A 12,234-nucleotide genomic window follows, 5' to 3' on the forward strand; every position below is an offset into this window, starting at 1 on the left:
ATGGATGAAGAAAGCTACATTTTCAATAACTTGCAATTGATAAATCGAAAAGAGAAAATATTTGCAATTCCAAATAAAGTGATTGAGATAATTGTTGATACTGTGAAGTGATTTTAGGAGTGAAAAGGGGGAGGAAAAATCTAGGGGTGATTATAAATTGTAGAGCTACCACAACATTTCTAACCCAATAATTCAAAAGCAAAGTGCAGAAAAAAGAGGAAGAAATAAATGATATGCATGAGAATAAACATACTAAGACTTGAAAAAATAAATTAAACTCTTCCATCATCCAAAATTCCCTTGGCCACAACAGGACCTTTATCACCAGAGATGCTACTTCTCTTTGTTATTTGTACATTAATTCCTAGGACAGCTGATCTCTTTATAACTCTATGGATACTTATTTTCTAGCATAGTCGACTTTCTGCAAATGGCAGTAATACTGAACAGTAACTAGATTCAATTTAACAATACCATGCAACTAGTGACAAGAAAACCATAGAAACTAATCCTTCTTTGAGGTTGCATTATCAGGACGATTTTGTGCAAGGTATCGCTTTGTTCTCTCAAGAACACCAAAGAATATTGATCCTCCAATGCCTATCCAAAGCACTCTTGGCCCGATGCCCTATAATGAAATTTAATTCCAAACAAACAGAGGTAAACAAGCATGTATCAGACTTACTGATAAGTTTAAGATTCAAATGGTACACCTACATATATATATATTGCAACTCAGAAAAAACAAAAGAAAGAAACTCCGTAGACATGGGAGAAACGTGGAAATATTTCTTGTTGTTAGTCCTTAGCAGCTTCTATTGGATGCAATATTTAAGACGATGCCTCTATGTCAGGAGAAGATAGACAAAGTACATGATATTTACTTATATGCACGGAAGATGAGGAAAATGTGTGGTATCAGCTTATGACTATATTAGGGTCCCATCAAAATCCGGCCTGATTATGCAGCACAATTAGTGATTAGGAAGTAAAGGACCAGAATTCAGTGTAACTGTAAGTTTCGGGGCATGGCTCTCTTTCAATATTTGTACCCGCCGTAATCCCAGGATACCAAAATGGTGAAAGGCGAGGTGGGGATGCTAAGCTCATTTATCATCCATTTGATTTTTCATGAAAGAGAAATAGACAAACCAAGAAAAGAAGCAATCTCCAGGATAAAAGAACTCAGGTTTTGGGTCCTAGTACTGCAGTCTAAAAGGAATTGTCGGATCCATTTACCTTTAGAAGTGCTGGAGGCCCTTCTTCTGCAACAATAGTCTTCACACAATCAACAATGCCCTTGTATTGATTGGCAGAACCCTGCAGAGGAACAAGACTGGAAGTCATTACCTAAATTAAATGAAAACGTAGTCTTACCATTTATGGAAGTGTCATTTTGTAATAGCCATGCATGCATTGGATGAAGAGACTAGGAGAACCCGAGAATTTGAGCACCATGTGAAGCAAGCAAGTACCTGAGTCATTAATCTCGTCTTAATGACATCAAGAGGAGTAGTTATAGCTCCAGTTAGAGCACCTGCAAGAAGTAACGGTAGCCATTGATAGCTTTAGAGAAGGGGTTCATAATATACTTGCAGACTCAGGAAAATCATATATTTACTGCAGCAACATGAAAAGTTATAAATCTAGACAGGCTAAACAAACAGAAATTCAGTAATTTGCATTTCCCACACAGCAATTACTTTTAGTCATATAATCATGTCAATCGTCGCTCAACATTGCATATTCATTCACTGAAATGGAAATTCAACAGTCTTTTCTTTTACTTGAAGAACACTTTGATGCATGATTTTTAACAGGTACCATTTGTGTCCCAAATTCCCCCATAACAAAAAAAAAACAAATCAGTAATGAATAAATTTCATTGATGTGTTCCAGCACTAGTAGGGCAATTTTAACTGACAGCTCTTTTGAGGAGATTCCAGACCAAAGGATTTCCTTATTCATGGATCAGTCTACAACTCTTCAAGAGTATGATTAAAGAACCCTGCAATTCAGCTTTCTACTTCATAAAATCCATAGGTTCTGAATCTACAGAAATTCAAACAAGAATAGATGTCAAATGCTTGTTTTGTTCTTGAAGTTAGCCATGCTTTATCATTTCCCACTCCAATTTATTAATCCAAAGGAGGAAGTCAAAATGTAGAGGTCATTATGTCGTTTAAGTCATTAATGGGAAATTAGTTTGATTCAAATAAAAAGTTAAAACACCCTGTTAATTGTGCAATGTACAACTTATCTCTACTTGAGCCTAGATTTCTTGATACTTCAAGCTTAGATGAAAGAGCAAGTGACACCCTCTAGACAGCAGCTGAATTATTAAAATAAAAATAGCATGCCCTATCAAGGCCTACCAAAAGATGGACATGTAATAGGGCTATGAAGGTGGTTTACCAGCAAAAGCACCGATAACTGCATTCTCTGGATCATTCAATTCCCTTTTTGCCTGGTAAGAGGTACATAAGGCAGCTCTGATATCAAACTAACCATTTAAGAGACTAGTGCCATACCTTTTTCAATCAAACAGTAAAGCATCTGATCATCCCCATCCATGATGGACATGGAAAAGCAAATTTAAAGCTCCTCATTTTGTTAGTTTAAACACTATTCCGTGAACTTTTGATGCTACTGAAGTGAGAAGTCAAGCACGCAAGGAGGAAAGACAAGAAGAAACCAGCTCAGAGAATTTCTGCTCAAGTATTAATATACCAGTTTATGCAATACCTTTTCTTATTTTCTTTAGCTGTACATCAAAATTTAGACTACATGCGAATGAAGCTCTATCACACATAATTATTCAACAGAGAAATGGGTAACTTTCATATAATACTCTGAGAAGTTGGTCTCAACATCTTGGAAAGAAGAATACTTACAGCCAGCTTATAACCTATCCGCAGCTGCTCATAGATACAGAACTGGATGGCATCAAATGGTAAATCTCGAAGTAGAAATGACCCATATCCCTACAAAATCCCCATATTACAATAAAATAAACCAATGTTATATCTATCGTGTGAAAGTTGCACCCGGCTAACCAGGAATACCTGAAAACAGTAATGAACTAGATATGTGACATTAAAGAACTAGCATACCGCATAAAGACCTTTAAAACCTTCTTTTGAGACTATTAAGCGAACAGCATCAGGAGCCGAAGCAAATTGCCTAGTTTGCATTCGCTGCTTAATGACCTGTAGTGTCAAGAAACCAAGTGCAATCAATAGATTAACAAAGGGAATATCCTAAACAGGCAAAATCAAGAATGATAACAAAAGGAGAATCATGATATTCAGGAAACTGAAAATCTCAAAAAAAAAAAAAAAATCATTCACCTCAGTTGGAACACGGACAAAGGAAGCTGCAATGCCTCCTAAAGCACCAGCAGTCTGCATTAAATTTGGCAGTTCTTATTATGAAACATAAATCACAATTGAATGAGTAATATGCATGCTTTAGAATTCAGACGTCACATACTTGAAGAATAGAGTAAAATGCATGTATAATTTACAGCAATAAATTATAATTCATGAGGTGATACGAATTCATGTTATCAGTAACCAGTGTTTAGCCCGTTTGGATTGGCTTAAAAAAAGTAACTTTAAAGTCAAAAATAAAAAGTCAAACTGAAATGACTTTTAAGTCAAAAAAATAAAAAGTAGGGGGAGACCTACTTTTGGTTTTTGACTTATTTTAAGTCATTTTAAAGTTATTTTATGTCATTTTTTACCTTACCAAACACTTCTCAACTTATTGTAAGTCATTTTTTACTTATTTTAAATTATTTTCATATTAGCCAAACACTTCCAGAAGTCAAAAACTGACTTAAAAGTAGGTTTGACCAACTTTTAAGCCAATCCAAACACCCTCTTAGTGTGTGCTTGACATACTGCAAGATTTATGTCATGTTTCTTGGCTTATTTCATTGCAGATACGTTTCCACTAGCTAATTACCTGAGTTTCATGATGTATCATATCGTCTAGTACACTGACAGTTGTATTCCTTTTAGTCCTCAAATTCTGCTTCATGTGGTACCTTTTTCTTTTTTCGTGGGGAATAATGACTATGAAAACAGTATATTCCATCAAACACCCACTAGAAAGTTCTAAATATGATTTTTATTCACATAAGTTCTATTAATGAATTGGTGTATGTCGTATGTCACATCACAAGCTAGAAAACAAGACCAGCTTGATTTAAAAAAACTAAAAAACAAGATCAAAAATGCAGTCATGACAATGGGAGGAGAAATTCTCACAAGATGGGCCACAGCACTAAGATTTTCAGGAAACATCTTCAACAGCTTCTGCTTTGCCGGTTCATATACACCAACAAAAATAGCAGAAGCCCTGCACGAGAGAACAGGATCAATAGAAACTGCTATTAAATACCCTTAGGTAAGAAACCTTACAAGAAAATACGACTGTTCACCTCAGTAAATGAAAGCAAGTTATGGTTGCAAAAGAGAATTTCAATTGCATCGGTTGACAAAAGTGCAGGTATCATGGAGACTGATATTCATAGTTCTAAGCTATTAAATAGTACTTTGTTACTATAACTTACGGTAGGACTCCAGCAAGATTTCCAAGAAGCCCAGAATACAACCCCTTCAAGGCTATTTGTCCTCCACCACGAGCTACCTGCACCAGGAAGCAATGAACTGATGATTCGAATACTCAGGGGGAAACAAGAGACTGAAAATAATCTAATTAAAATGAAAGAGGCCTGGCGCTCTGCATTCAACTATTTTAATGGCAGTGGACCTGAATGTAGCTACTCAGCGGTATGCAAATGGAATGTCAACTGGTCTAGGCAATAAAATGTCGTTATGAATACAGTTCTACTCCATCTAAATTATCTATCTACCATTTCCTTATCTCTTTGTTCCAGCCTGTCAACATAAGGAGCTAATAGCCTCGAGAATCCATAAAAAGCCTGTTGTGAAGCTACTAAAGAAACCAACTCAAGCATTGTCATATCACTCATATAATTGATAAAGACTTCGGTAATAAACAATTAACTTGCCTGCAGCCGTGTCTTTATTGTATCAATGGGATATAAAGCTGTTTCAACAACAACACCGGCGGTCCCTCCTGCTATCACACCCTCTGCACAAATTAACCACAATTAGAAAAGCCAAACCTCAAAACAAAAGATTCTTGCCCTATGATAGTTTTGATTACTGAAATATTTTCTTTTTAGCAGTAGAGGAACTCTATGTTATTAATTTCTGTAGCCCAACTAGCATAAAATAATTATGATGCATCATATACCTTCTTTTTTTAGACAAAGATGATGCATCATATACCTTCTTCTATTCTTTTCTATGACCAAGAAAATCTAATCCTTAGGAGCAACCACACACTTCAAACTAGAGGATAATAGGCCCGCCCCTCTACCCTTCTCCACTAAAATACCATACTCAGTTTGCATGGCAAGGGCTTGAACCTGTGATCTAAGTCAACTCCCTCAACCTTTGCCACCTGAACTAAGTCCTGGGAGCATGATGCCATCATATGCCCATCCAGTTTTGTATGATGTACTCTGTCCCACTATTAGCTTAGTACTGAGCCTTTATTACTAAACAACCCTGTCAAAAAGAAATTATGATGCCATCATAAGCTTTTACGCACGAAGTTGCTCCAGAGAAAACCATTCTACCATTTGACAGGTTTATCACTTGGAATCTCAGCTAAGAAATTGGTAAATAAAATTTAAGCCCCTGACCGTCTGGGCTACATTGCTCTATGACACTCGAGAACATTTTTTACTAGTGACTCAATAACTTTTTCTAAGATATAATAAATAATCTTATTAACGATGGAAGAATCCCCGGTATACCACCTCTGTAACAAAAAGTAGTCAAAATGACTTTTTGAAATTTCTGTGTGGTGTGGCTGTTCAATTCCTACCTACAAATGTTGAAGTACTTTTGTAAATGAATCAGAATAAAAAATGAAAGGGGAAGTTGGGAAACCAGATTGACGTAAGAGAGTTCCTATCTGTCAACTGTAGAGTGTAAAGAGAAAGAACTGATCTTCTTATCTGTCTTTCAGGACGTGTTTTGTTAGAGGTGGAGGTTGGCTGTGGGCAAGCTGGGAGCATCCGTTAAATAAAAGAAAAATAAAGAGAGCAACAACCTAAGGAAATATGACAACTTGACAAGAATGTTCCAATATCATCATTTAATTACTATTGTTTCAGCAGACATACCAAATAGTATCCGTAGAAAATCAAATGGTTTCTCTTCTCCGTTGTTGATTGATGCAAAGAACTTTTTTGGTACCATCTGAAGGTTATCCATTTTTCTGCCAGATGCATCTGCAAAATCAAACCACATCCTCAAGAACGAACCGGGAACTACAAGATATGGGTAATGCGTGGTTATTCTTTAATCCTTCATCGAGAAACCTTGAGCTTATTCTTAGTATAGTTTGCCAAAGAGACGAGAACATTTTAATAATGGAAATGGTGACAAATGAAACCATCATGCTACCTCTCTATTTCATCCTTGCTGTGTGCAAATTGGTATTCAAGACATCAGCTTAAGAGTAGTTAGTTAATCTCATTAAACAATTAAAGTTGTGAGTATTCAGAATTGATATAAAGAAACTTTTGTGTTTCTAAAAGGAGCACCATTCAATCTATTGAGCAATTAAGCTAGACCGATCATTACACTAAACAGTTATGCTTGACTAATTGTATTTTCTGAAGGAAAAAGTTTTCCTTAATGTAACTAATAGAAATATTTCACTACTATCACTTTTCAGTTTTGTCTGTTCAAACCAACAAGTAGCACTAGCCGTACATATTAGCAATCAGATATGTAACTCAAAGTACGTGGACCTAATGTAAAAACATTACGACAACACTGTCAAATTAAAATATCAAGTAATCTTAGTATAAAAACACTGACTCCAATAAATACTGAATCCAGTAATTGAGTTGGTTTAGTGACGTAATTTGGATCTTGAGATCCCAATGTTCAAGTATCCCTTAAAAATATAATTACCTTATTCATCATTCTTAGCCACACAAGGAAATGATTAGGATCTGATATAACATCAAAACATCTCTGATTCCTTTCTGTCCATACTACCCAAAAAATGCTTGCTAATATTATTAAATATCTAGTACTACAGGTTTATTTCTTTCATTTCGTTTATCTTATTATCTTGTTGTTGTTACTGCTTCCTTTTCACCTCTTCATGAGCCGAGGATCTATCAGAAACAACCGCCCTACCCATAGAAGGTAAGAGTAAGATCTGCGTACACTCTACACTCCCCACACCCCACTTGTGGAATTATACTGGACGTTTACTCATTCTTAGCCACAAAGGGAACCAGTGGAACCCTAGACTCCCATATATTCACGCACAAGCAGAATCACTAATATCAGTTACTCTTGCAATTTCCAGATATGACTATAGTTGCACCTACCTTTAGTTTCAATCAAAACTTAAACCAAATATATCATACATTAACCCTGCAATTAATTTAAATTCATTATCCCTCCCACACACGGACTTTCAGAAACAACCTCTCTACCTCCACCTCCACAAAGTAGTAGTAAGTTCCACAGGGTAAGCTGTTGTTATCCCTCCCACCCACCCACCCACCAAAAAAAAAAACCTACATTAGCATTTCTACACTGTAAAATGTGACAAATTATGCCCAAAAATCTTAGTCCAAACTACAAACAATAGTACACTGAAATTATTACTTCCATATACAACAACCCAAAGAAAAATTAGAAAAAGTAAAAAGATATGGAAAGTGAAGATACCTGTAGCAGAAGAGGAGGTTGCAAAAGAATTCTTTGTATCCAAAGCTAATGCAAAAGGCCCCATTTTGAACCTTCACCCAATACAACAGAAATTTTATGATATCATTTACAACTAAAAATGACAATTTCAAAGAAAAATTACCACTTCTTGGGAAGTTGAAGTTGGAATATTTGAGCCTTTTTGTTACCTTCTGCTTCTGTTTCTGCTTCTGCTTCTGCTTCTGCTATCTTTTATATATTGTACATGTCACAGCTCACCAAAGTACAACTGTTTAAACGGGTGGGTACTAAAAAAAATGCATGTGTTGTTTTTTTCACTAAAAAACATAAATGATATAATAGAAAATTTAACCATAATTTTAATTATGTTCGTTAATATATTTATGGGAATAATTAAAAATATTTGGAATGTAAAGGAGAACGGTGGGTCATTTAAAAAATAATTAGAATGTAAAGTCATTTTCTTTTACCTTAATTCATCAAAATAATACATATTGCTCAAAGGGATAGACTTTTCCCATAGAAATTTTAAGGAAATAAGGTGAATGACTAGTATATTTTTTTTTAAAAAAAAAATAAGAATTCTTCGATGCCTCCATTCCTCTGACAAGTTCTTTTAAAGACCAAGAAGTCATTTTAACATGAAAAAGAAAAACTACATATTTGGCAATAAAAGATTATTTAGTAGCATATATATACTTCTTTTGATATTTTATTCGAAATTAATTATTATAAATTAGAACAAGACTCGAGATCGAGTAAAAAATTTATTATGAGATATTGATTATCACCTCCTCCAAATATATAAGTCTTTAGGCTGTCCAGACTATGAGCAGCCTAAATGGACAGGTGTTACATACATTTTTATTTATTTTTTTAAAAAAGGATATTAGGATTTTAAATAAGTAAACAAATTGATAAAGATTAACGATCAAAGAATAAAATAGACATTCATAAAGTTAATTTGAATAAGGGGAGAAGAATGTCTATTATTCAAAGTTGAAAGGTAGAGTTTAATTTATCATTTTCACCTTAACTAGTTATAATAAACTATTACTTTATATATTACAATTTTTTAAAAATTACATAAATAATTACTTATCATTATATATATAATCACGTTAACCTAAAAATAAAATATTTATATATATATATCTCGCAAACATAAAAAAAACGGTTGATAAATTAGTGTAACAAACAAAAGCATAAACTCCTCCCTTCCATAATTTGAAAAGTTGTAGGAAAACCAAAGAAAAAGAAAAGAAATAATTAGTGTTTGTCCGTTTTCCTCTCTCATACATTCATATTTTGAAATAAAATTGTCTCAACTTCATTCATTCACATTTCTCCCCCAAAAAATCACCATTTTCCTATTATCACATATCGTACTGAATATAATCCAACGTAACGTATATAGAAGCTAGTGGATTAGCACTAGCAATGGCTCATATTAAGTTATTGATATGGGCATGTTGCTTAGCGCTATCGACTAGTTTTGCTTATGGTCTAGGTGTTAATTGGGGTACACAAGCTGCACAAACATTGCCCCCTTCAACAATTGTTCAAATGCTTAAAGATAACAAGATTGATAAAGTTAAATTGTTTGATTCTGATCATTGGACTGTTAAGTATTTTGCTGGTACAGGAATTGAAGTCATGCTTGGATTACCAAATAATCAATTGGAAAAATTTGCTAATGATTATGATTTTGCTAAGGAATGGGTCAAAAATAATGTTAGTGCACATTTGTATAATGGAGGTGTTGATATCAAGTAAGCACCACCATGCATTTTCCTATCTCTTTATACGCTGAACGTATGTGTCTAATGGTTTAATTTTATATCGGTTTAAATGTCTATTTTTATACATAAATGTCAGCTGAAACCAAGTTAAATGGTATATTTATGTATCAATATCTGACATAATATATAAACGTACTCTTTAACACACAATTATATCCTCTAACTTTGGGTGTGCACAAGAAGACACTTATAAAATTGAACAAATAGTCACATGCTGCCTACGTGATAGATATCCTACATGCATGACAGTTTTGTGTTCTATGTGGTGTCCTACGTGTATTATGTCACGTATGATGTGTGTGCCTTTGCTGGTTCAATTTAGTATGAGATTTAAGTATCTGTTCATCCACACTCAAAGTTGGAAAACATATATGTCAACTGAAATCAGATTTTCTAAAGCTTCACAACTATTTTGGATAAGTTAAACGGTGTATTTATGTATTATTGCTATGTCGCAAATTATGATTATTTCTTTTTTTTTTTCTTCTCTTGAAGGTTTGTGGCAGTTGGAAATGAACCATTTTTGAAAGCATACAATGGTTCATTTTTGAAGACAACATTTCCAGCTTTACAAAATGTACAAAAAGCCCTAAATTCAGCTGGCCTTGGTGACAAAATCAAAGCTACAATCCCACAAAACGCCGACGTTTACGAGTCGGGTAATTCGGGTCCATCACAGGGCGATTTCCGATCGGACATAAGGGACCTAATGCAAAAAATTTGTCGTTTCTTTAAAGACAACAACGCCCCTTTCCTTGTAAATATTTACCCTTTCTTAAGTCTCCACGAAAACAAACACTTCCCTCTAGAATTTGCGTTTTTCGATGGTCAAACAAAGGCAGTACGTGACAATGGGATATCGTACACTAATATGTTCGATGCAAATTTGGACACATTAGTTGTATCGCTGAAAAAAGCAAGTTGTTCAGGTGTGAAAATAATAGTTGGTGAAATTGGTTGGCCAACAGATGGAGATTTATATGGAAATGTTACATTAGCCAAAAGATTTTATAGTGGATTTTTTAAGAAAATGGCTACTAAAAAAGGAACACCATTATACCCTGGATTTATTGAATATTATTTATTTAGTTTAACAGATGAAAATCAAAAAAGTATTTTACCAGGAAGTTTTGAACGTCATTGGGGTATTTTTAGATATGATGGAAAACCTAAATTCCCAATGGATATTACAGGACAAGGACATGAAACAATGCCTATTGGGGCAAAAAATGTTAAGTATTTGGAGAACAAATGGTGTGTTTTGAACAAATATGCTGAAGATATTGGTAAAATTTTCAACTTCACTTTTTTGTTTCTTATTTAATGTTCGTTGTACCAGAAAAAGTCCGTCAACAATAATTTCATTCCTAGGGTCAGAACTCAAGATCTTGGAACTTGATATCTCTGAATAATGATGAAGGACTACTTACACTATCAGATCTCTGAATATGAGGATATTTTTTTGGGATTAGTATGAAAATTAGCATGAAAATAAGTTTTATGCGGATTTTTCATACTACTCCCTAAGAAAATCTCCATGTAATTCACAGTTGTTTTGTAGTGTTATCGGTCACTCCATCACGACCTTAATAATTAGTAATTTTGTCATTTCGACATATACATGAATACTGAGACGTTGTTGTTACGTAGGTAAACTACCATCAAGTGTACAATATGCTTGTTCAAGGTCAGATTGTACAGCAGTGGATTATGGAGGATCATGCAACAAGTTAGATGGAGATGGGAATGTATCATATGCATTCAACATGTATTTCCAAATGAATGGCCAAGATGTTGAATCTTGTGTTTTTGATGGATTGGCAAAAATTGTGGAGAAAAATGCTTCTGTTGATAGTTGCTTATTCCCTATTGGTTTGGAGAGTGTTGGAGTAAGAATTGGTGTTGATGCAATCCTTAACATTCTTGTTGGTTTCTTCCTCTTTTTGACACTTCTCTAAATAAAATAATAACAATGTCATGTATTAGAAATTTCTTTGGTTTCAAATATATAATTAATTAACATATATTTACTTACTTCGTTAAAAAATTTAGGTGTCTCATTTTGTATGTATATTTATATAACCATAAGACACTCAAGTTTTGTTGTATGGGAAGGAATAAATGTACATAAACTTAAAAAAAATTCAATTTCTTTTTTCTAGTTTAAGATTTTCTCTATGATGATTCAATGATATTGGATTGTGTAGGGAATAATTACATTTTCTTTTTAAGGAAGTGGATAATATATTGGAACATTAATAATAGGAAGTAGATTAATATAATGGTTGACTAATTTTGGGACCAATGTATTAAATCTCTTTATATATATAAAGCTGAATCTAAACAATCCTACGTGGCACCTCTTTATGGCCAGTATTTTCATTTTATTTTATCTCCATTATTTTGAAGTTTTAAATTTATTTTCTATTTTTTATTTGTATTTAAAAAACTGAAAGCATTTAAATGAAATACCCAATTAATTATGTTCTTTAAAAACCTCCCTCACATTAATATATATTTAAGTAAATAGAAAATGAAAAGACTAAAAACTTTTCATTTTTCATAACTGCTTATTTTATTTAGACTATAAAATAAAATTTTTTGAGTATTTCTAACAAACAATGATGAAC

General features: G+C 33.7%; 2 protein-coding genes across 2 annotated transcripts; one reads left to right on the plus strand and one right to left on the minus strand.

The window, feature by feature from the left end:
• Positions 1 to 244: 244 nt before the first annotated feature.
• Positions 245 to 8,078, minus strand: LOC101260718 (S-adenosylmethionine carrier 1, chloroplastic/mitochondrial). The gene is made up of 13 exons (XM_010321490.4): positions 7,945 to 8,078; positions 7,803 to 7,873; positions 6,230 to 6,337; positions 5,042 to 5,124; positions 4,580 to 4,656; positions 4,275 to 4,365; positions 3,351 to 3,404; positions 3,114 to 3,209; positions 2,895 to 2,984; positions 2,416 to 2,467; positions 1,476 to 1,537; positions 1,240 to 1,320; positions 245 to 628 (listed from the first exon to the last, which is right to left on the minus strand). The coding sequence occupies exons 2-13, from the start codon at positions 7,864 to 7,866 to the stop codon at positions 506 to 508; spliced, it is 981 nt and encodes a 326-aa protein (XP_010319792.2). The 5' UTR covers positions 7,867 to 7,873; positions 7,945 to 8,078; the 3' UTR covers positions 245 to 505.
• Positions 8,079 to 9,131: 1,053 nt separating this feature from the next.
• Positions 9,132 to 11,628, plus strand: LOC101260424 (glucan endo-1,3-beta-glucosidase 8-like). Its single transcript, XM_004237426.5, has 3 exons — positions 9,132 to 9,574; positions 10,100 to 10,890; positions 11,255 to 11,628. The coding sequence occupies exons 1-3, from the start codon at positions 9,243 to 9,245 to the stop codon at positions 11,560 to 11,562; spliced, it is 1,431 nt and encodes a 476-aa protein (XP_004237474.1). The 5' UTR covers positions 9,132 to 9,242; the 3' UTR covers positions 11,563 to 11,628.
• Positions 11,629 to 12,234: the final 606 nt, after the last annotated feature.

The sequence above is a fragment of the Solanum lycopersicum genome, chromosome 4, assembly GCF_036512215.1.
Source record: "Solanum lycopersicum chromosome 4, SLM_r2.1".
NCBI lineage: Eukaryota > Viridiplantae > Streptophyta > Magnoliopsida > Solanales > Solanaceae > Solanum > Solanum lycopersicum.

What these genes read in the sequence shown, in the direction of transcription:
- LOC101260718 (XM_010321490.4), bottom strand. Translation starts at nt 7,866, where the DNA reads ATGGGGCCTTTTGCATTAGCTTTGGATACAAAGAATTCTTTTGCAACC. An exon ending in TTAGTGCTGTGGCCCATCTT is followed by an intron (nt 3,405 to 4,274) that starts GTGAGAATTTCT and finishes AATTTAATGCAG; the next exon opens with ACTGCTGGTGCTTTAGGAGG. An exon ending in GGCCTCCAGCACTTCTAAAG is followed by an intron (nt 629 to 1,239) that starts GTAAATGGATCC and finishes ATTTCATTATAG; the next exon opens with GGCATCGGGCCAAGAGTGCT.
- LOC101260424 (XM_004237426.5), top strand. Translation starts at nt 9,243, where the DNA reads ATGGCTCATATTAAGTTATTGATATGGGCATGTTGCTTAGCGCTATCG. An exon ending in AATGGAGGTGTTGATATCAA is followed by an intron (nt 9,575 to 10,099) that starts GTAAGCACCACC and finishes CTTCTCTTGAAG; the next exon opens with GTTTGTGGCAGTTGGAAATG. An exon ending in CAAATATGCTGAAGATATTG is followed by an intron (nt 10,891 to 11,254) that starts GTAAAATTTTCA and finishes GTTGTTACGTAG; the next exon opens with GTAAACTACCATCAAGTGTA.